This window comes from Oncorhynchus tshawytscha, linkage group LG06, assembly GCF_018296145.1.
Source record: "Oncorhynchus tshawytscha isolate Ot180627B linkage group LG06, Otsh_v2.0, whole genome shotgun sequence".
Lineage (NCBI taxonomy): Eukaryota > Metazoa > Chordata > Actinopteri > Salmoniformes > Salmonidae > Oncorhynchus > Oncorhynchus tshawytscha.
The window spans coordinates 43,492,380-43,515,329 of record NC_056434.1 but is presented as its reverse complement, the minus strand read 5'-3'; the positions used below and the strand labels follow the sequence as shown (position 1 = coordinate 43,515,329).

The 22,950-nt window shown below is 40.9% G+C and overlaps 1 protein-coding gene across 6 annotated transcripts in view; it reads right to left on the bottom strand.

Annotated features, from left to right (window-relative positions):
- Positions 1 to 22,950, bottom strand: part of fgd4a (FYVE, RhoGEF and PH domain containing 4a) — a 107,201-nt gene that overhangs the window by 45,056 nt on the left and 39,195 nt on the right. The window contains exon 1 of one of the 6 annotated variants that reach the window (XM_024423898.2): positions 5,179 to 5,359. The exons of the other annotated variants lie outside the window; for them this stretch is intronic. Coding sequence (XP_024279666.1) covers positions 5,179 to 5,245 — 67 coding nt within the window. The 5' untranslated portion in view covers positions 5,246 to 5,359. Of the gene's footprint in view, positions 1 to 5,178; positions 5,360 to 22,950 lie in introns of those variants that run through there. 6 annotated transcript variants of the gene reach the window in all.

The window sequence follows — 22,950 nt, the reverse complement described above, 5'->3', positions numbered from 1 at the left end:
TGGTTTGCAACTGCACATGGAGAAATGTACTCTGGTCTGATGAAACAAAAATAGAACTGTTTGGCCATAATGATCATCGTTCTGTTTGGATTTGGATTTGGATTCGTTCTGTTTGGATGAGGATTGCAAGCCGAAGAACACCATCCCAACCATGAAGCATAGGGGTGGCAGCATCATGTTGTGGGGGTGCTTTGCTGCAGGAGGGTCTGGTAAACTTCACAAAATAGATGGCATCATGAGGGAGGAAAATTATGTGGATATATTGAAGCAACATCTCAAGACATCAGTCAGGAAGTTAAAGCTTGGTCGCAAATGGGTCTTCCAAATGGACAATAACCCTAAGTATACTTCCAAAGTTGTGGCAAAATGGCTTAAGGACAACAAAGTCAAGGTATTGGAGTGGCCATCACAATGCCCTGACCTCAATCCTATAGAACTGAAAAAGTGTGTGCGAGCAAGGAGGCCTACAAACCTAACTCAGTTCAACCAGGTCTGTCAGGAGGAATGGGCCAAAATTCACCCAACTTATTGTTCGAAGCTTGTGGAAGGCTACCTGAAATGTTTGACCCAAGTTAAACAATTTAAAGGCAATGCTACCAAATTCTTATTGAGTGTATGTAGACTTCTGAGCCACTGGGAATGTGATGAAAGAAATAAAAGCTGAAATAAATAATTCTCTACTATTATTCTGACATTTCCCATTCTTTAAATGTATTTGGCTCAGGTGTATGTAAACTTCCGTACGTACAGTTGAAGTCGGAAGTTAACATACACCTCAGACAGACAGACAGACAGACAGACAGACAAGCAGCTTATGCAAACAATTATTGACCCACCAGACATTCAACCCATAGCACGATATAGCCAACTATGAACCCCTCCATCCCACACCAGCACATGACCTGTGTTGCCATAGCAGCCGTGAAAACACACCCGTTGGAAGGCTGGGGACAGAGACACTGCACTTTGTTTTTTTAGGTTCCTTGTTCCTGATTGCGCAACCCGTTCTTCATCACGTTCTAACACAGGACAACAGAGCTGTGATCGGGCGCACTCAGTCCAGTGCAGCCCAGTGATTGGACAGGCCTGAGGAGTGATGGGAGCCATAGGTCAGTTATGGGGCACGGGGACGAACACTGTCAATGACAGCCATTCAGTCAGACGACAGGCGACACAGAGGTGACAATGATATTCATTGTCGATTAGGAGTGATGAGAGATGTTATGAAAGAAAAAACGAGTGACTATACAAAGCTCTGATGAAGGTGTCTGACACCGTTACTGTGCCTAGCATAGTGTGGATGTTTGAATCAGGGCTATGTTTTGTTTTGTATGGAAAAATACCAACAATCATGTCCTTCAGGGCAAATGACCTGCCAACCACCTGAGAGCTGTGGTGTTAACCTTCTACTGCAGTGTGTGTCAAATCGAATCAAATGTTATTTGTCACATGCGCCGAATATAACAGGTGGAGACTTTTCCATGAAATGCTTGCTTACAAGCCCTTCCCAACAATGCAGAGTTTTTTTAAAGATAATAAAAATAGTAACTCAAGAGAAATAAAATACACAAGAATGGAGCTAAATACAGAGAGTACCAGATCAATGTGGAGCTAAATACAGAGAGTACCAGATCAATGTGGAGCTAAATACAGAGAGTACCAGTACCAGATCAATGTGGAGCTAAATACAGAGAGTACCAGTACCAGATCAATGTGGAGCTAAATACAGAGAGTACCAGTACCAGATCAATGTGGAGCTAAATACAGAGAGTACCAGTACCAGATCAATGTGGAGCTAAATACAGAGAGTACCAGTACCAGATCAATGTGGAGCTAAATACAGGGAATACCAGTACCAGATCAATGTGGAGCTAAATACAGGGAGTACCAGATCAATGTGGAGCTAAATACAGAGAGTACCAGTACCAGATCAATATGGAGCTAAATACAGAGAGTACCAGTACCAGATCAATGTGGAGCTAAATACAGAGAGTACCAGTACCAGATCAATGTGGAGCTAAATACAGAGAGTACCAGTACCAGATCAATGTGGAGCTAAATACAGAGAGTACCGTACCAGATCAATGTGGAGCTAAATACAGAGAGTACCAGTACCAGATCAATGTGGAGCTAAATACAGGGAATACCAGTACCAGATCAATGTGGAGCTAAATACAGGGAGTACCAGTACCAGATCAATGTGGAGCTAAATACAGAGAGTACCAGTACCAGATCAATGTGGAGCTAAATACAGAGAGTACCAGGTCAATGTGGAGCTAAATACAGAGAGTACCAGTTACAGATCAATGTGGAGCTAAATACAGAGAGTACCAGTACCAGATCAATGTGGAGCTAAATACAGAGAGTACCAGTACCAGATCAATGTGGAGCTAAATACAGAGAGTACCAGTACCAGATCAATGTGGAGCTAAATACAGAGAGTACCAGTACCAGATCAATGTGGAGCTAAATACAGAGAGTACCAGTACCAGATCAATGTGGAGCTAAATACAGAGAGTACCAGTACCAGATCAATGTGGAGCTAAATACAGAGAGTACCAGTACCAGATCAATGTGCAGAGGTACAAGGTGTTTGAGGTAGATATGTACATGAAGGCAGGGGAAAGTGACTAGGCATCAGGATAGTTAATAATAAGAGTAAAATAAAGAACAGAGTGCAGCATATGATGAGAGCAATTTAATTAACAACTTAGAAGTCTTATGACTTGAGGGAGTCTTTTTACGGGTCTTCCTCTGACACAGTCTGATATAAATATAAACTTTTGTTTTTACACTGCTGCTACTTGCTGTTTATTATCTATGTCACTTTACCCCTACCTACATGTACAAATGACCTCGATTAACCTGTACCACGACACATTGTACCCCCTGGGTACCCCCTGTATATAGCCTTGTAATTGTTTTTAGTCAATATTTTCTTAGTTCTATTTTCTAAAAACTACATCGTTGGTTAAGGGCTTGTAAGCATTTCACGGTAAGGTCTACACCTGTTGTATTCGGCACATAGAACAAATTTTGATATAGAGAACCTTCCACCACCCTGGTTGTGTGTGTGTGTGAACACACTCCATTTAGTTCTAGTGCCACACACTCATCATGTCCCTGCAGTGTTAACATTTCAAATGCCTCTTTAAAAACAGCCTAGTAACAGTAAACACACGCAGTCAGCAAAAAGCAGAGCAGAGCTGCTGAGTCATTGACAAGCATAATTGACAACCTCTGAACATTTCTCATCCTCTCCTCCTTTCCTCTCCTCTTTCCTCAGGCAGTGCTATAACACCACAGTGATTCTCACAAAACTGGCACTTGACCAAACATTTTTGCCTAAAAAGATACACATTTTCCACAATAATTCCTCTTGGATCACTAAGATTAGGATCTGTATTTATCTATTTCATAATTATTGTTATGTTTATTGATCAGATTTTATGCAACTTACCACAATTTACACAACAAGCAAAGCAACAAAAATTATCATTACCGTAACAGTTTTCAAAGTCCAAAAAAGTAATAAACAAATCAATTTCTAATATTTTTTTTACATTGCTCACCTAATGAAAAGGCCTGAAGTAAACTACACTGAAAAAAATATGTTTACAATTAAATTCTTAAAATGCATTTTGTAATTTCTCACACATCCTTTTCTGAATCTTGTTATTTGTGTGTACATGTTATTTTTATGTATAAATATGTGGATAAAAGAACAAATGGCACACTATCAGATTAAGACAAAATTAAAAAGTAAACATTACGTTTTTCCTAATATTTCCTAAATATTGGTATATTGTGGTAATGACAAGCAGTTTTCAGAGATGACAATGCATGTTTCGGTAATGAGTGTTGCATAGTTTGCCATTAAAAAATGGTACCGAGTTCTATGAGAGATTCAGTAACCCAATACTTCATCTTATTGTGTCATTTGTTAATCCCAAATGACTTGCATAATACTCAAATCACTGATCTTAGTGGAATTGCCTAAAATGCCCCTTATGTTAGTAGAAGTACTGCAATTACGTGCATGTACTTTCAAAAGTCAAAAGTGGACTTAAACATAAAAAAAAGACTTATATGTGTTGTTCCAAGGTATTTCAGATGTATTTTTAAATTGAATGGGATCCTGTGGGCAAATGGTATAACATGATATTCATATAAAGTATCTAGATATGTGGGATATGGACCAAACACTGTCTTGGGATATCAAACAACAGTATAGGTAAGTGCTAAAACAGGTACACATGTCAAAATGTACACACCTCCTTTAAGTAACGGGGTTGCTCTCTGCTGAAAAACAAACTCCAGATTGTGGCTTTAAGTTAAAAAATATATATATATATTTAAAAAAATGATAAACTCATATTTCTTGACAACCTCTGCTTAATTAAATAACTGATGCTTATTATCATATTGAAATTAATGTTCTCATTACCGAAACGGACCTAAAAATGATGCGGTAATGAGAAACATGTCCACAGACACTGTGCTTTAATGTAATAAATATTATAGTTCAATGTAAACTTCAACTAGTATAGCATTTGTTATGCTTTATGGGCAAACAACAGGAACATATTTGGGGGTTGTATTCAAATAACTTTGGTTTTTCTTAAGTAAAATTGTATAAAATGACCCAAGAATTTAATCCAGACGCAGTTTGTCAATGACAATTTGGGGATAAAAAAAAAATCTGGGCAAAAATGTAAAATGTATTTAAAGTAAGACACTGTGCCATAAACTAAGCATCTTAGTCTTCATAATGATAGTTTGTTGTTGCAAATGCAACATGGTTTTCTAACTTAATTTGCCACTGCCATGGTTAAAACTGGTTTCATGAGAATCGCTAGCAAGAGGGTCGGCTGATTCTACACATGATAAACAGATCACTTGTCATCAGGCTTAAACCCTACTACAGAACTGTACAATGTGTGCTGTGCTGATACACTACGGACCCCCATTAAGTACTGTGGGGGCCAACACATCCAGCATACTGTAAACACGTTATTCTGTCTTAAGACTCACAATTTAAAACCCCATCTACACAAAACTACTCTTCCTCAGCAGGTTTACAACATAGGGCATCTATTTCTGGATATATTTGACAATGTGTGGGTGTTTGAGGTTTTAAAAAGAAAACAACACTCAACAATAATATCTGAACAGTACCTGAGTAAGCTCCTCTCCAGTGTGGCTGGGTTTTCCCATGCCTGTCCGTAGTACACTGCCTCTCCATGACAAATCCCTCACAGCCCAAGTTTGAAAAGCAGATCAAATTAAGTTAGGTTAGCCGCAGGTTTCCTCATCTGGTGGTTGTTGCTGCGTTGATGTGTTTGTGTTGTTTACCCTCAATGCTCTACCCTCTCTGTCTGTCATTGTACAACCGGTTCCCAGAATGCTGCTGGTGTCACCGGGTGGGGGAGGGGCCTGCAGTTAATGTGTGTGTGTGTGTGTGTGTGTGTGTGCATGTGTGAGAGTCAGTGGAGGTTCATCAGAGGGGGAAGGGGAGAACCATCCCACTCAGAGAATTTCATAAAATAAAAATAATGACATTAAAAAAGTTACCAATTTTAGATAAACTATACTAAATATATCCATCTCACCAAATAACTGATTAAAATACACTGTTTTGCAATGAAAGTCTACGGTAGCCTCAACAGCACTCTCTAGGGTAGCACCATGGAGTAGCCGGAGGACAGTTATTTTCCATTCTCCTCTGGGTGCATTGACTTCAATACAAAACTTAGGAGACTCATGGTTCTCACCCCATTCCATAGAGTTCCAGAGGACAACCTATCAGAGCTCTTGGCTGCAATTTCTGAGGCTGGTAACTCTAATGAATTTATCCTCTGCAGCAAAGGTAACTCTGGGTCTTCCTTTCCTGTGGCGGTCCTCATGAGAGCCAGTTTCATCATAGCACTTGATGGTTTTTGCAACTACACTTGAAGAAACTTTCAAAGTTCTTGAAATCTTCCGCATTGACTAACCTTCATGTCTTAAAGTAATGATGGACTGTCGTTTCTATTTGCTTGTTTGAGTTGTTTTTTAAATAATATGGACTTGGTCTTTTACCAAATAGGGCTATCTTCTTTATACCACCCCAACCTACCTTGTCACAACACAATGGATTGGCTCAAACACATTAACCTCTCGTGTATGAGGCAGTATTTTCAGCTCTGGATGAAAAGCGTGCCCAAACTAAACTGCCTGTTACTCAGGCCCAGAAGCAAGGATATGCATATAATTGGTAGGTTTGGATAGAAAACACTCTAAAGTATAACAGAACTGATATGGCGGGCGAAACCCCGAGGACAAACCATCCAGGGAAAACAGAAATTGAGGTCATTGGATTTTCCAATGGGTTTCTATGGGATTCCCTTATTAATAGGAACCTGGTTGCAGTTCCCATGGCTTCCACTAGATGTCAACAGTCTTTAGAAATTGTTTGATGTTTTTCTTTTGAGAAATAAAGAAGTAGTCCTATTCATTGTAAGTGTCACTCCAGGTGGATTCTACTGTTTTGGTGCGCGTGAACTGGAGTGAGCTTCACATTGTTTTTATCCTGTATTATAAACAGTTTATTCAGTCTTAAATTTTATCGATTATTTACGTTTTAGGGTACCTGAGGTTGGCTTAGAAATATTGTTTGAAATGTTTGGGCCAAGTTTACAGGTAACTTATTAGATACTTTGTAGGCTTGTTGGGCGAGATGAAACCGGTGTATTTCTGAATCAAACGCGCCAAATAAATGGACATTTTTGGGACATAAAGAAGGACATTACGAAACAAAAGGACTATTTGTGATGTTTCTGGGACATTTTGGAGTGCCAACAGAAGAAGATCTTCAAAGGTAAGGCATTAATTATATAGGTATTTCTGACTTTTGTGGCACACCTGCCTGGTTGAAATATGATTTTCATGTGTTTGTATGTGGGGCACTGTCCTCAGATAATCACAGGGTTTGCTTTCGCCGTAAAGCCTTCTTGAAATCTGACACAGCGGCTGGATTAACAAGAAGTTAAGCTTTATTTTGACATATAACAGATATATTTTCAAGAATGTTAAATATTTGAATTTGGTATTTTTGAATTTCGCACTCTGCATTTTCACCGAATGTTGGCCAGGTGGGACGCTACCATTCCACCTGCCCATAAGAAGTTTTAAGAAGGAAAGAAGTTCCACAAATGAACTTTTAACAAGGCACACCTGTTAATTGAAATGCATTCCAGGTGAATACCTCATGAAGCTGGTTGAGAGAATGTCAAGTGTGTGTAAAGCTGTCATCAAGGCAAAGGGTAGCGACTTTGAAGAATCTCAAATATGTTTTGATTTGTTTAACACTTTTTTGGTTACTACATTAATCCATGTGTTATTTCATAGTTTTGATGACTTCACTATTATTCTACAATGTAGAAAATGTTAAAGAAAGAAAAACCCTGGAATGAGTCGGTGTGTCCAAATCTTTGAGTGGTTTCATTGTATTTTTTTAGTTAACCTTTCACTTATTTACCTAATTAAGCTACTTTTGTGAAAAATTATATTGAAAAAAAATATATACTTTTTTTATTAATATTTTTTTATTCAGAATTTTCAGGGGGTGCTGCAGCACCCTCAGCACCCCTACTTCTCGTGGCTATGGACAACGATGTAGGCTAGTATGAACTTTTGGCTTGGAGAGGTTGTTGATATGGTTACAGACAGCTGTTGTGTTGTGCACTGAAGGGAAAAGGTAAGAGGAGGAGAGTGCATTGATGTAAGGAGGAATTATACAACGAGCAAAGTGATGATGCTGTATGTGGTTGAAAATGAACATTTTTAGGCTAGGTTGTAGCAACCTCATGATGGCTATAGGGCAAATTCAGGTATCATGTAGTAGCCTAAACCTTCGATGTTACATTGAGCTGGGTGAATGGAATATGAATGACAGTCATTCAATATGCTGTAAAAACAATAATTGTCCTCCTAATCTTAAACGTCACTGTCCAACACTGGTGTGTGTGTGTGTCACACTATCCCTCTCAGGCCAGGTGATCAAAGGCATGAGATCTAGTATCATCGCAATCAGGCACAAATCTAACAGTTGACTATGGCATTATAAACATGATAGAATCAACAAAGCAGAGGGGAACTTGCAGTCATTCTCCTCCATTCAAATGAAACATGAATGCCATTAAAACCGGCTCTAACTTGATAAAACATAACCATAAAACAGATAATACAGTGCCCATCCACAGTAAGGAAATGCAAATGAACAGTAAGTTAGGCCTCATTTGCATCACTTCTCTGCACAAACACAGTTATGACCAGATAGTTAATATGCCCAGGCACTTCCCTCCAATCAGAGTATGCATGCTGGTCGGGGGAGATAGGGAACAGATGAGCCCCTCTGTCTTGTCAGAGAGGTGATAGGCTTAGTCACGCACACACACTAACATTACAAGGTACTCAATGAACCACAGTCTGGTACAACAACAAACTCAGTCTCTGCAGGGTCTTGAACGCAGCTCTAATTAGGGAACACAGCGACCTGGAGAGGTGAACCTGAACGCTCCCCCTGCTAAACACTTCCTGTTAAATCATCAGAGGGAGAAGTTGTGTCTGGTTTAACATTACAGAGATTAGCATCACAAAAAGAGAAAAAGAGACAGAGGGGCAGAGAGAGGGAGAGGTAGCAAGAGGGAGAGGTAGAGAGAAAAAATGAATAACAATGACAAATGGCTTGATGAAGAATGCAAAAATATAAGAAAGAAATTGAGAAACCTATCCAACCAAAAACGTAAAGACCCAGAAACCCTGAGCCTACACTTTCACTATGGTGAATCACTGAAACAATACAGAAATACACTACGGGAAAAGATGGAACAGCACGTCAGAAATCAGCTCAATGTAATTGAAGAATCCATACTCTAACCACTTCTGAGAAAATACTAAACAACACAAAGAGTTATCCAAAACGGAGATGTATAGGTAAACCGCTTCTCTTTTCAACTATTAAAGACTACCAGAACCCACTGCATTCTCTAAATACATTGAATGAACTACAGGACAAAATATAAACCCTCCAACCAAAAAAGGCCTGTGGTGTTGATGGTATCCTCAATGAAATTATAAAATATTCAGACCACAAATTTCAATTGGCTATACTTAAACTCTTTAACATAATCCTTAGCTCTGGCATCTTACCCAATATTTGGAACCAAGGACTGATCACCCCAATCCACAAAAAGTGGAGACAAATTTAACCCCAATAACTACCGTGAGATATGCTTCAACAGCAACCTCAAATCAAATCAAATTGTATTTGTCACGTGCCGAATACAACAGTCCTTACAGTGAAATGCTTACTTACAAGCCCTTAACCAACAATGCAGTTATGAGAAAATACCTGAAAAAATAGATAAAATTAACAAATAATTAAAGAGCAGGAGTAAAATAACAATAGCGGGACTTTATACAGGGGGTACAGAGTCAATGTACAGGGGCACCGGTGTCGAGGTAATTGAGGTAATATGTACATGCATGTAGAGTATTAAAGTGACTATGCATAGATAATAACAGAGAGTAGCAGCAGTGTAGAATGGTGGCAATGCAAATAGTCTGGGTAGCCATTTGATTATCTGTTCAGGAGTCTTGGGGGTAGAAGCTGTTAGGAAGCCTCTTGGAGCTAGACTTGGCGCTCCGGTACCACTTGCCGTGTGGTAGCAGAGAGAACAGTCCATGACTAGGGTGGCTGGTGTCTTTGACAATTTTTAGGGCCTTCCTCTGATACCACCTGGTCCTGGATGGCAGGAAGCTTGGCCCCTGTGATGTACTGGGCCATATGCAGTACCCTCTGTAGTGCCTTGCGGTCGGAGGCCGAGCAGTTGCTATACCAGGCAGGATGATCTCGATGGTGCAGCTGTAAAACCTTTTGAGGATCTGAGGACCAATGCCAAATCATTTCAGTGTCCTGAGGGGGAATAGGTTTTGTCGTGCCCTCTTCACGACTGTCTTGGTGTGCTTGGACCATGTTAGTTTGTTGGTGATGTGGATGCCAAGGAACTTGAAGCTCTCAACCTGCTCCACTACAGCCCCGTCGATGAGAATGGGGGCATGCTCGGTCCTCCTTTTGCTGTAGTACACAATCTCCTTTGTCTTGATCACGTTGAGGGAGAGGTTGTTTTCCTTGCACCACACGGTCAGGTCTCTGACCTCCTCCTTATAGGCTGTCTCATCGTTGTCGGTGATCAGGCCAACCACTGTTGTGTCATCAGCAAACTTAATGATGGCGTTGGAGTCATGCCTGGCCGTGCAGTCATGAGTGAACAGGGAGTACAGGAGGGGACTGAGCACCTGTGCTGAGGATCAGCGTGGTCGATGTGTTGTTACCGGGGGCAGCTCGTCAGGAAGTCCAGGATCCAGTTGCAGAGGGAGGTGTTTAGTTCCAGGGTCCTTAGCTTAGTGATAAGCTTTGAAGGCACTATGGTGTTGAATGCTGAGCTGTAGTCAATGAAAAGCATTCTCACATAGGTGTTCCTTTTGCCCAGGTGTGAAAGGGCAGTGTGGAGTGCAAGACAGATTGCATCATATGTGGATCTGTTGGGGCAGTAAGCAAATTGAAGTGGGTCTAGGGTTTCTGGGATAATGGTGATGATGTGAGCCATGACCAGCCTTTCAAAGCATTTCATGGCTACAGATGTGAGTGCTATGTTCGGTAGTCATATAGGCAGGTTACCTGTTTTTGGGCACAGGGACTATGTTGGTATTACAGACTCAGACTGGGAAAGGTTGAAATGTCAGTGAAGACACTTGCCAGTTGGTCAGCGCATGCTTGGAGTACACATCCTGGTAATCCATTTGGCCCTGCAGCCTTGTGAATGTTGACCTGTTTAAAGGTCTTACTCACATGGGCTGCGGAGAGCATGATTACACAGTTGTCCGGAACAGCTGATGCTCTCATGCATGTTTCAGTGTTACTTGTCTCAAAGCGAGCATAGAAGTTATTTAGCTCGTCTCGTATGCTCGTGTCACTGGACAGCTCTCGGCTGTGCTTCCCTTTGTAGTCTGTAATAGTTTGCAAGCCCTGCCACATCCGACGAGCGTCAGAGCAAAGTGTACAAAGATTTGATCTAAGTCCTGTATTGATGCTTTGCGATCTTAGTCCTGTATTGACACTTTGCCTGTTTGCCTTAGGAAAATCTTCTGCACTATCATTAACAGCGGACTCGTACATTTCCTCAATGAAAACAATGTACTGAGCAAATATCAAATAGTTTTTATTTATTGACTAACAGACATACCAAAACAAAGGCAAAGTCTTCTCACGCTTTGTTTATTTCAAAAACGCTTTTGACTCAATTTGGCATGAGGGTCTGCTATACTAATTGATCGAAACACTGGTGTTTTACGGTTACCATTTTAATGAAGCTGCCAGTTGAGGACTTGTGAGGCGACGGTTTCTCAAACTAGACACTAATGTACTTGCCTCTTGCTTGGTTGTGCACCAGGGCCACATATACATCTAGACACCGTTGCCCTAGAGCACACAAAATAGTATACATACCTCGGTCTAAACATCAGCGCCACAGGTAACTTCCACAAAGCTGTGAACGAGCTGAGAGACAAGGCAAGAAGGGCCTTCTATGCCATCAAAAGGAACATAACATTTGACATACCAATTAGGATCTGGCTAAAAATACTTGAACCCATTGCCCTTAATGGTTGTGAGGTCTGTAGTTTGCTCACCAACCAAGAATTCACAAAATAGGACAAACACCAAATTGAGACTCTGCATGCAGAATTCTGCAAAAATATCCTCCATGTTCCATGTAAAACACCAAATAATGCATGCAGAGAAGAATTAGGCAAACACCTGTTAATGAACAAAATCCAGAAAAGAGCCATTCAATTCTACAACCACCTAAAAGGAAGCGATTCCCAGACCTTCCATAACAAAGCTATCACCTTCTGTAACGGTTTTCTTCGGGTGAAAGAGAGGCGGACCAAAATGCAGCGTGATTGTTATTCATGTTTTTTAATGAAGAAAACTATACATGAATAAACCAACAAAAACAATACATGTGATAAAACCTAAACAGCCTATCTGGTGACAACAAACACAAAGACAGGAACAATCACCCACGAAACACTCAAAGAATATGGCTGCCTAAATATGGTTCCCAATCAGAGACAACGATAAACACCTCTGATTGAGAACCACTCCAGACAGCCATAGACTATGCTAGATACCCCCACTAAGCCTAACTAATACCTAACAAAACCCCAAGACAAAACACACCACAAAAAACCCATGTCACACCCTGGCCTGACCAAAATAATAAAGAAAACACAAAATACTAAGACCAGGGCGTGACACCTACAGAGATGAATCTGGAGAAGTCACCTAAGCAAGCTGGTCCTGGGGCTCTGCTCACAAACAGACTCTACAGAGCCCCAGGACAGCAACACTATTAGACCCAAACAAATCATTAGAAAACAAAAATATATTTATTTGACACATTGGAAACTATGCCACTTTGTTTACATACCCTACATTACTCATCTCATATGTACAGTGGGGCAAAAAAGTATTTAGTCAGCCACCAATTGTGCAAGTTCTCCCACTTAAAAAGATGAGAGAGGCCTGTAATTTTCATCATAGGTGCACTGCCACTATGACAGACAAAATGAGAAAAAAAATCCAGAAATTCACATTGTAGGATTTTAATGAATTTATTTGCAAATTATGGTGGAAAATAAGTATTTGGTCATCTACAAACAAGCAAGATTTCTGGCTCTCACAGACCTGTAACTTCTTCTTTAAGAGGCTCCTCTGTCCTCCACTCATTACATGTATTAATGGCACCGGTTTGAACTTGTTATCAGTATAAAATACATCTGTCCACAACCTCAAACAGTCACACTCCAAACTCCACTATGGCCAAGACCAAAGAGCTGTCAAAGGACACCAGAAACAAAATTGTAGACCTGCACCAGGCTGGGAAGACTGAATCTGCAATAGGTAAGCAGCTTGGTTTGAAGAAATCAACTGTGGGAGCAATTATTAGGAAATGGAAGACATACAAGACCACTGATAATCTCCCTCGATCTGGGGCTCCACGCAAGATCTCACCCCGTGGGGTCAAAATAATCACAAGAACGGTGAGCAAAAATCCCAGAACCACATGGGGGGACCTAGTGAATGACCTGCAGAGACCTGGGACCAAAGTAACAAAGCCCACCATCAGTAACACACTACGCCGCCAGGGACTCAAATCCTGCAGTGCCAGACGTGTCCCCCTGCTTAAGCCAGTACATGTCCAGGCCCGCCTGAAGTTTGCTAGAAAGCATTTGGATGATCCAGAAGAATATTGGGAGAATGTCATATGGTCAGATGAAACCAAAATATAACTTTTTGGTAAAAACTCAACTCGTCGTGTTTGGAGGACAAAGAATGCTGAGTTGCATCCAAAGAACACCATACCTACTGTGAAGCATGGGGGTGGAAACATCATGCTTTGGGGCTGTTTTTCTGCAAAGGGACCAGGACGACTGATCCGTGTAAAGGAAAGAATGAATGGGGCCATGTATATTGAGATTTTGAGTGAAAACCTCCTTCCATCAGTAAGGGCATTGAAGATGAAACGTGGCTGGGTCTTTCAGCATGACATGATCCCAAACTCACCGCCCAGTCAACGAAGGAGTGGCTTCGTAAGAAGCATTTCAAGGTCCTGGAGTGGCCTAGCCAGTCTCCAGATCTCAACCCCATAGAAAATCTTTGGAGGGAGTTGAAAGTCCGTGTTGTCCAGCAACAGCCCCAAAACATCACTGCTCTAGAGGAGATCTGCATGGAGGAATGGGCCAAAATACCAGCAACATTGTGTGGAAACCTTGTGAAGACTTACAGAAAACGTTTGTCCTCTGTCATTGCCAACAAAGGGTATATAACAAAGTATTGAGATAAACTTTTGTTATTGACCAAATACTTATTTTCCACCATATTTTGCAAATAAATTCATAAAAAATCCTACAATGTGATTTTCTGGATTTTTTTCCGTCATTTTGTCTGTCATAGTTGAAGTGTACCGATGATGACAATTACAGGCCTCTCTCATCTTTTTAAGTGGGAGAACTTGCACAATTGGTGGCTGACTAAATACTTTTTTGCCCCACTGTATATACTGTACTCGATACAATCTACTGCATCTTGCCTATGCCGTTCTGTGCCATCACTTATTCATATATCTTTATGTACATACTGTATTATTTATCCCTTTACACTTGTGTGTATTAGGTAGTAGTTTTGGAATTGTTAGGTTAGATTACTCGTTGGTTATTACTGCATTGTTGGAACTAGAAGCACAAGCATTTCACTACACTTGCATTAACATCTGCTAACCATGTGTATGTGACAAATACATTTGATTTGATTTGAAAGAATTAACAAAAAAAACAGAGCTAACTAGAATGCTATTTGGTCCTAAACAGAGAGTACTCAGTGGCAGAAAACCTGACCACTGTGACAGATCCAAACTTAAGGAAAGCTTTTACTATGTATAGACTCAGTGAGAATAGCCTTGCTATTGAGAAAGGCAGCTGTAGGCAGACCTGGCTCTCAAGAGAAGACAGGCTATGTGCACACTGCCCACAAAATGAGGTGGAAACTGAGTTGCACCTCCTAACCTCCTGCCAAATGTATGACCATATTAGAGACACATATTTCCCTCAGATTACAGAAATCCACAAAGAATTTGAAACAAAGCCAATTTTGGTAAACTCCCATATCTACTGGGTGAAATACCAGTGTGCCATCACAGCAGCAAGATTTGTGACCTGTTTCCACAAGAAAAGGGCAACCAGTGAAGAACAAACACCATTGTAAATACAACCCATATTTATGTTTATTTATTTTCCCTTTTCAACTATAACTATTTGCACATAAAATGAGATTTCAAATGTCTTTATTATTTTGGAACTTTTGCAATGTCTACTGTTCATTTTTATTGTTTATTTCACTTTTGTTTATTATCTACTTCACTTGCTTTGGCAATGTTAACATATGTTTCCCATGCCAATAAAGCCCTTACATTTAATTGAATGAGAGAAAGAGCAGGAGGGAGGGAGTGAGTGAGAGAACACAGAAGGAGTCCATATCAGAGAGATCTCCAGGCTATTATCTATTCAGGTGTGAAATTGAGTGGTGAGACAGTCAGAGACAATAATGAAGATTTAACCAGACACACAGGAATGAAGGCCCTCTGAACTCTGGGAGAAGGGATCAATATAGGAACTCTGAGTGTGTGATAAAATCGACAGACAGCCATCATATATCACTCTCTCGCATTGTAGCTGCTGTCCAGAATCCGACAATCTACCTGGGGGGAACATATTAAATGATTATTTTTATCCAGTCGAATAAACACTGCAATCAGCCTACCTGGCCACGCGGAGGTGTCCGCATGGTCCTTAAGCACACCGTTGCCTCGTTTTGCATTACAATTTTAAAACTGTCCCCCCCAGTCCCCAGTGAAAGTTGTGTCCCTGGCCAACTGTATCGAAAGCTGTGCATTTTTTAAATGATTAGCAGCTCATCGTGTCTACTTTAATTTCGAGAAATATTTCACTTTCTCTGGTCATAGGAACAACATTAATTTGTGCACAAGACAGACCCAGTGTGACTTGAGTTTTGCCATCAAGTGGAAGACAGTGTCCACTCTTTCTGGTTGGTCTCACCATAGGAAAAGAAGGAGAGAGCAGGCACCGTGAGATGCGGACCCTCTACTGAGACTAATACCGTGTTCAAAACAACTCGGAACTCTCCGACTTCAGTGCGTTCATGATAACTGGGAACTCTGAAAAAACGACTCGGAATTCCAACTCGGAATTCCAAGTCAGAAACTCTGGCATCTTTCTAGAGCTCTGAGTTTCTGACATGAAGATCACGGACGTCATGATATGACCTTGTTTTGTTCCCTAACTCCCAGTTGTCTGGAAAGCACCATGACCATCAGATGCAGGTACCATCCGTTCAGTAAAATAAAAAAGCAAATTATTTGTAAATTATTTAAATGTATGCTCAACTGTGTCTGGCAAGTGCTGTATCAACTGATCTATTTCATTATCAAATCTCGAGTTTTGAAATATAATATGGTCTGAGTAGGTTTTTTTTTTTTTTTTGGGGGGGGTGATGATGCAGAATAATTTATTTTGCCCACTCTGAAAACATCTATATAAGTTCTCTAATACATGACTAGTAAAGGCCCAGTGCACCAAAACAAACTAAACGTATTTGAGTGTTTACCAGCATTTGTATCTTCAGTCTGATAAGTATTTGTACCAAACAGTTAATCTGATAATACGTGTAGAATATAAGAATACAGAGCTTGATATGTTTTCCAGTTTCTTAAAATACTTTGCAAATGCAACTTATTTCTATGTGAAAACTGAAATGGCCTATTCAGTCCTTTTCGCTCTCTGGACTCTATTTTTGGCTGGCGCTAAGGAAGAGCAAGTGTCAAACGCACATTATTAAGCAATTTCGTCATGTATAAACGGTTGCACTGGAATTTTCCAGCCATAATGCTAGATTTCAGCAATTCACCTGTCTAATATAAGCATGCTTGCCCTGGGGTGGCAATATTTGAGGTGTCCTTAAAAACACGTGAATAAATGACAATTTCATGCAACACTAATGGAAAGTTTTAAGACCTACAAATAAAAAACAGTCTTCGCGGTAACGCAGTGGGTAATGGCATGGATTCTGAGAGCTGAATCACAGCCTATCGAGCCATGACGCACAGTACCCATGGAAGGAGAGATGTGCCTTTTGTGTCGGTGAATCTTGTATTTAGAAACATTTTTAAAAACGATTGGTTTCCCGCCATTTAGTTCAATTAAAAAACAAGCATAGCCTACCCTCCCCTCATCAAGGCTGGTTTAGCAACATCACATAGTTACATCTTTTTAATTAGTCCATTAGCCAAAATAATCCTATGAATATAGGGGTTTTAAATGGTTATTTTGGAGGCATGCTTTTTCATTATTCACAAACCTGCATTTCGCTTGTTCAAGTCCATCACCATTTTCAAAGAGCGCCCCTTCGTCCGATTACCAAAGACACAAACTTCCAAACCAGGGGTGCAACATTTTGTGCCTCCCCCCAGTTGTATCATTGGGATGTGACACAAAAAGATGCAATAGTGTGCATTAGGATCATGCGGATGCCTCTGAGCGGTCAGGTAGGTTGTTTGGTGTGTTTATCCGACTGGATAAAAACATTTATAAAAATAATTACGTCCCCCCCTACTTCTAAAACCAAAGTTCCACCCGTGCTCCAAACTATTCAGTCCTCCTATAATGCCATATCAACAGCAGATTTTTGGGGGAATCTTCTTTGTACATAAGAAACAATACAATTGACAGGAGCCTAGTATTTTGTATAGACATGCAAATTTTTTTGTGCCAAGACAATTAGACTTACGTGTGCACACAGTGCCATGGAACGAGAGAAGTGATGAATTATATTAGGCTTCTGTGTCATGCCCTGATCTGTTTCACCTGTCCTTGTGCTTGTCTCCACCCCCCTCCAGGTGTCGCTTACTTTCCCGGGTGTATTTATCCCTGTGTTTCCTGTCTCTCTGTGCCAGTTCATCTTGTTTTGCCAAGTCAACCCGCAGTTTTTCCTAGATCCTTTTTCCCCAGTCTCTGTTTATTTCCTAGCCCTCCTGATTTTGAGCCATGCCTGTCCTGACACCGAAACCACCTGCTTGACCACTCTGCCTGTTTTGACCTCAAGCCTGCCTATCCCCTTGTACTGTTTAGACTTGGACCTGAATACTGAACCCCTGCCTGTCCTGACCTCAAGCCTACCTATCCCCTTGTACTGTTTGGACTTGGACCTGAGTACTGAACCCCTGCCTGTCCTGACCTCAAGCCTACCTATCGCCTGGTACTGTTTGGACTTGGACCTGAGTACTGAACCCCTGCCTGTCCTGACCTCAAGCCTACCTATCGCCTGGTACTGTTTGGACTTGGACCTGAGTACTGAACCCCTGCCTGTCCTGACCTCAAGCCTACCTATCGCCTGGTACTGTTTGGACTTGGACCTGAGTACTGAACCCCTGCCTGTCCTGACCTCAAGCCTGCCTATAACCTTGTACCGTTTGGACTCTGACCTGGTTTATTAACTCTCGCCTGTCCCCGACCTGCCTCTTGCTATAATAAATATCGGAGCTCAAACATCTGCCTCCTGTGTCTGCATTTGGGTCTCGCCTTGTGCCCTTCTATTCTGACCCCATCCTATTGTAAGATTGCTTGTTGTCCGTTTCATACACTCTTAGAAAAACAGGTTCCTTATAGAACCAAAAATGGTTCTATCGCTTACTTCATATAGAACCCTTTTATAGGGGTCTTTGATCAGAACCTGAGAGGTTCTTCGTCACTGAACCAAAATGGTTCCATATAGAACTATGTGTAACCGATGTGAAATGGCTAGCTAGTTAGCGGTGGTGCGCGCTAATAGCGTTTCAACCGGTGACGTCACTCAATCTGAGACCTTGAAGTAGTGGTTCCCCTTGCTCTGTAAGCAACGTGGCTTTTGTGATGAGTAATGATGCTCCGTGAGTGACTGTGTGCAGAGAGTCCCCGTTTCGAGCCCAGGTTGGGGCGAGGAGAGGGAAGGAAGCTATACTGTTACATTGATGCTGTTGACCCGGATCACTGGTTGCTGTGGAAAAGGAGGAGGTCAAAAGGGGGGTAACCGATGTGAAATGGCTAGCTGGTTAGCGCTTCAATCGGTGATGTCACTCGCTCTGAGACCTTGAACTAGTGGTTCCCCTTGCTCTGCAAGGGCTGTGGCTTTTGTGGAGCAACACACAACCGCGATGCTTCGAGGTTGTGTGTTGTCTGTGTGCAGAGGGTCTCTGGTTTGAGCCCGGGTAGGGGCGAGGGGACGGACTAAAGTTATACTGTTACACATGCATGGTGCCTTTTATGAATTATGGCTATTACTATTAAATAGGAATATTTTTTGCTAAGAATATAATTTAATAAACAAATAATGAACAAAAGAATACCAGCATAGTTGTTAGAATGTATTGTCATTTTATGCAAACATAGTTTGGAAATATGCACTGGTGGCCAGGGAGGCATCTCTTTGTTTGAATGATGGCCCATGTCAACTCTGGCTGACTTCTGTACAATACAATAAAACTTTGTCCATTAGTTGCAACGAACAACAAAAATGTTCTTAACCCCGCAAAACAGCAGACCTAACACAGAGTTGAGACAAGCACAGGTTCAAGCTGCAGTGCCCCTGGATGGAGAACATGTTGAAGGGTAAATGGCCCAATGGTAGGGGAATATTTTGAGGATGTGAACCCAGCAGCCCTCTAGTTGTCAGATCAATTCCACCTGTTTTTCTAACGCCAGGCCTGGGATTTGAACCGGCTACCTTTCGGCCACAAAGTCACTGGACTACCTACAGCCAGTACTGTATGGGTTGTTGCCTGACTGGTTCTAGACAAGAAGAAAAAGGAGCAAATACATGAGTTCATCTTCAGAAATTAGCATGAGTTAATGAAGACAAAATGCTATGCAGACATATCATTGTTATGATCGAGAAAAACAACTTACTTCCAGCTGTTGCCAACAGCAGCTGACAGAGAGATCCTCTGCCTCTGATAGTTCTGGGTTACTGCCAGACTGAGAACAATATAGATACTGATTAAGGCTATTGAATAACCAAGACTTATTATACATCATTTATTATACATAATTTATACATACAGTTGAAATCGGAAGTTTACATACACCTTAGCCAAATACATTTAAACTCAGTTTTTCACAATTCTTGACATTTAATCCTAGTAAATATTCCCTGTCTTAGGTCAGTTAGGATCACCACTTTATTTGAAGAATGTGAAATGTCAGAATAATAGTAGAGAGAATGATTTATTTAAGCTTTTATTTCTTTCATCACATTCCCAGAGTCAGAAGTTTACATACACTAAATTGGTATTTGGTAGCATTGCCTTTAAATAGTTTAATTTGGGTCAAACATTTCGGGTAGCCTTCCATAAGCTTCCCACAATAAGTTGGGGGAATTTTGGCCCATTCCTCCTGACAGAGCTGGTTTAACTGAGTCAGGTTTGTAGGCCTCCTTACTCGCACACTCTTTTTCAGTTCTGACCACAACTCTTATATTGGATTGAGGTCAGGGCTTTGTGATGGCCACTCCAATACCTTGACTTTGTTGTCCTTAAGCCATTTTGCACAACTTTGGAAGTATGCTTGGAGTCATTGTCCATTTGGAAGACCCATTTGCGACCAAGCTTTAAATTCCTGACTGATGTCTTGAGATGTTGCTTCAATATATACATATAATTTTCCTCCCTCATGATGCCATATATTTTGTGAAGTGCACCAATCCCTCCTACAGCAAAACACCCCCACAACATGATGCGGCCAACCTTGTGCTTCACGGTTGGGATGGTGTTCTTCGGCTTGCAATCCTCCCCCTTTCTCCTCCAAACATAACAATGGTCATTATGGCCAAACAGTTCTATATTTGTTTCATCAGACCAGAGGACATTTCTCCAAAAAGTACGATCTTTGTCCCCATGTGCAGTTGCAAACCATAGTCTGGCTTTTTTATGGTGGTTTTGGAGCAGTGGCTTCTTCCTTGCTGAGCGGCCTTTCAGGATATGTCGATATAGGACTCGTTTTACTGTGAATATAGATACTTTTGTACCTGTTTCCTCCAGCATCTTCACAAGGTCCTTTGCTGTTGTTCTGGGATTGATTTGCACTTTTCGCACCAAAGTACATTCATCTCTAGGAAACAGAACTTGTCTCCTTCCTGAGCGGTATGACGGCTGTGTGGTCCCATGGTGTTTATACTTGCGTACTATTGTTTGTACAGATGAACGTGGTACCTTCAGGGGTTTGGAAATTGCTCCCAACGATGAACCAGACTTGTGGAGGTCTACAATTTATTTTCTGAGGTCTTGGCTGATTTCATTTGATTTTCCCATGATGTCAAGCAAAGAGGCACTGAGTTTGAAGGTAGGCCTTGAAATACATCCACAGGTACACCTCCAATTGACTCAAAGTATGTCAATTAGCCTATCAGAAGCTTCTAAAGCCATGACATAATTTTCTAGAATGTTCCAAGCTGTTTAAAGGCACAGTCAACTTAGTGCATGTAAACTTCTGACTCACTGGAATTGTGATACAGTGAATTATAAGTAAAAACATCTGTCTGTAAACAATTGTTGGAAAAATGACTTGTGTCATGCACAAAGTAGATGTCCTAACCGACTTGCCAAAACAATAGTTTGTTAACAAGACATTTGTGGAGTGGTTGAAAAACAAGGTTTAATGACTCCATCCTAAGTGTATGTAAACTTCCGACTTCAACTGTACCTCCTCTTAATCAGCAACAGTCTTCTAATGGCTTCATGAAACATTGTCCCTCTTACTGAATTGATTCTTACTGAAATACTGAAATAAAAGTAACAATTAGCTAATTAGCTTATACACTCAGTAAAAAGGGTTCCAAAAGGTTTCTTAGGCTGTCCCCATAGGATAACCCTGTTTTGGTTCCAGGTAGAACCCTTTTTTGGTTCCAGTTAGAACCCTATTGGGTTTGATGTAGAACCCCCTGTAGAAAGGGTTCTACCTGGAGACCAAAAGAGTTCTACCTAGAACCAAAAAGGTTCTACCTGGAACCAGAAATAGTTAATCAAAGGTTTCTCCTATGGGGACAGCCGAAGAACTCTTTTAGGTTCTTTTTTTCTCAGAGTGTAGTTTATCCTATGACTTTGGCTTCATATATTTGAATGAACATAATCAACTTTGCTTACCTTAATACATTGAAGAAGAATGTGCTTATTGGTAGGCTACTTGCAAGTTGGTTCAAACATCATCCTCTTGCGTGGTCATGCTGGAATGGTAGCTGCTTCTTTTTAAATCGGAATGGCAGATACATTTTGATTTGACCAAAAGGTTCTATATAGAAGCCCTTTTATCTGCTTTTATTAAACACATTACTTCCTCTTGCATCTAGCTAGCATTTAGTTTACAACAGCATAGGTTTGTATGAACCTTGCTCTTTGCCACTCAGACCTCAGCAACAATGTTGCAAAATATGAATTCCATCTCCCCCTAGCACAGAGAGCTAACTGTGTTGGACGTCAGCTAGCCATTTTTCTGACCAGGCGAAATCATGCAGCAGCATCATTAATATGGATATAAATGTCGATGAAAAACAGCGAAAACAAGTGAAAAGGGAGCGAAATAGCTGTCATTTTAGAGTTTGATCACTTTTGTTATCTGTTGTTTTCTAAAATCCCCATTACACTCTGGGGTATGGATAGAACCTCAAGGTTATTTGCCCTCACTCAGTATATAAACTGAGCAAACAAAACATTAACAACACCTGCTATTTCCCTGACTTAGACTGACCAGGTGAATCCAGGTGAAAGCTATGATCCCTTATTGATGTCACTTGTTAAATCCACTTCAAATCAGTGTAGATGAAGGGGAGGAGACAGGTTAAAGAAGGATTTTTAAGCCTTGAGACAAGCATTGTGTATGTGTGCCATTCAGAGGGTGAATGAGCAAGACAAAAAGTGCCTTTGAATGAGGTATGGTAGTAGGTGCCGGGCGCACCAGTTTGTGTCAAGAATTGCAATGCTGCTGGGTTTTTCACGCTCAACAGTTTCCCATGTGTATCAAGAATGATCCACCGCCCAAAGGATATCTAGCCAACTTGACACAATGTTGGGAAGCATTGGAGTCAACATTGGTCAGCATCTCTGTGGAACCTTGTAGAGTCCATGCCCTGCTGAATGGAGGCTGTTGTGATGGCAACTCAATATTAGGATGGTTTTCCTAATGTTTGGTATACTCATTGTATATAGAACCTTTTTTAGTAAAGGTTCTTTAGTCTACAAAAGGTTC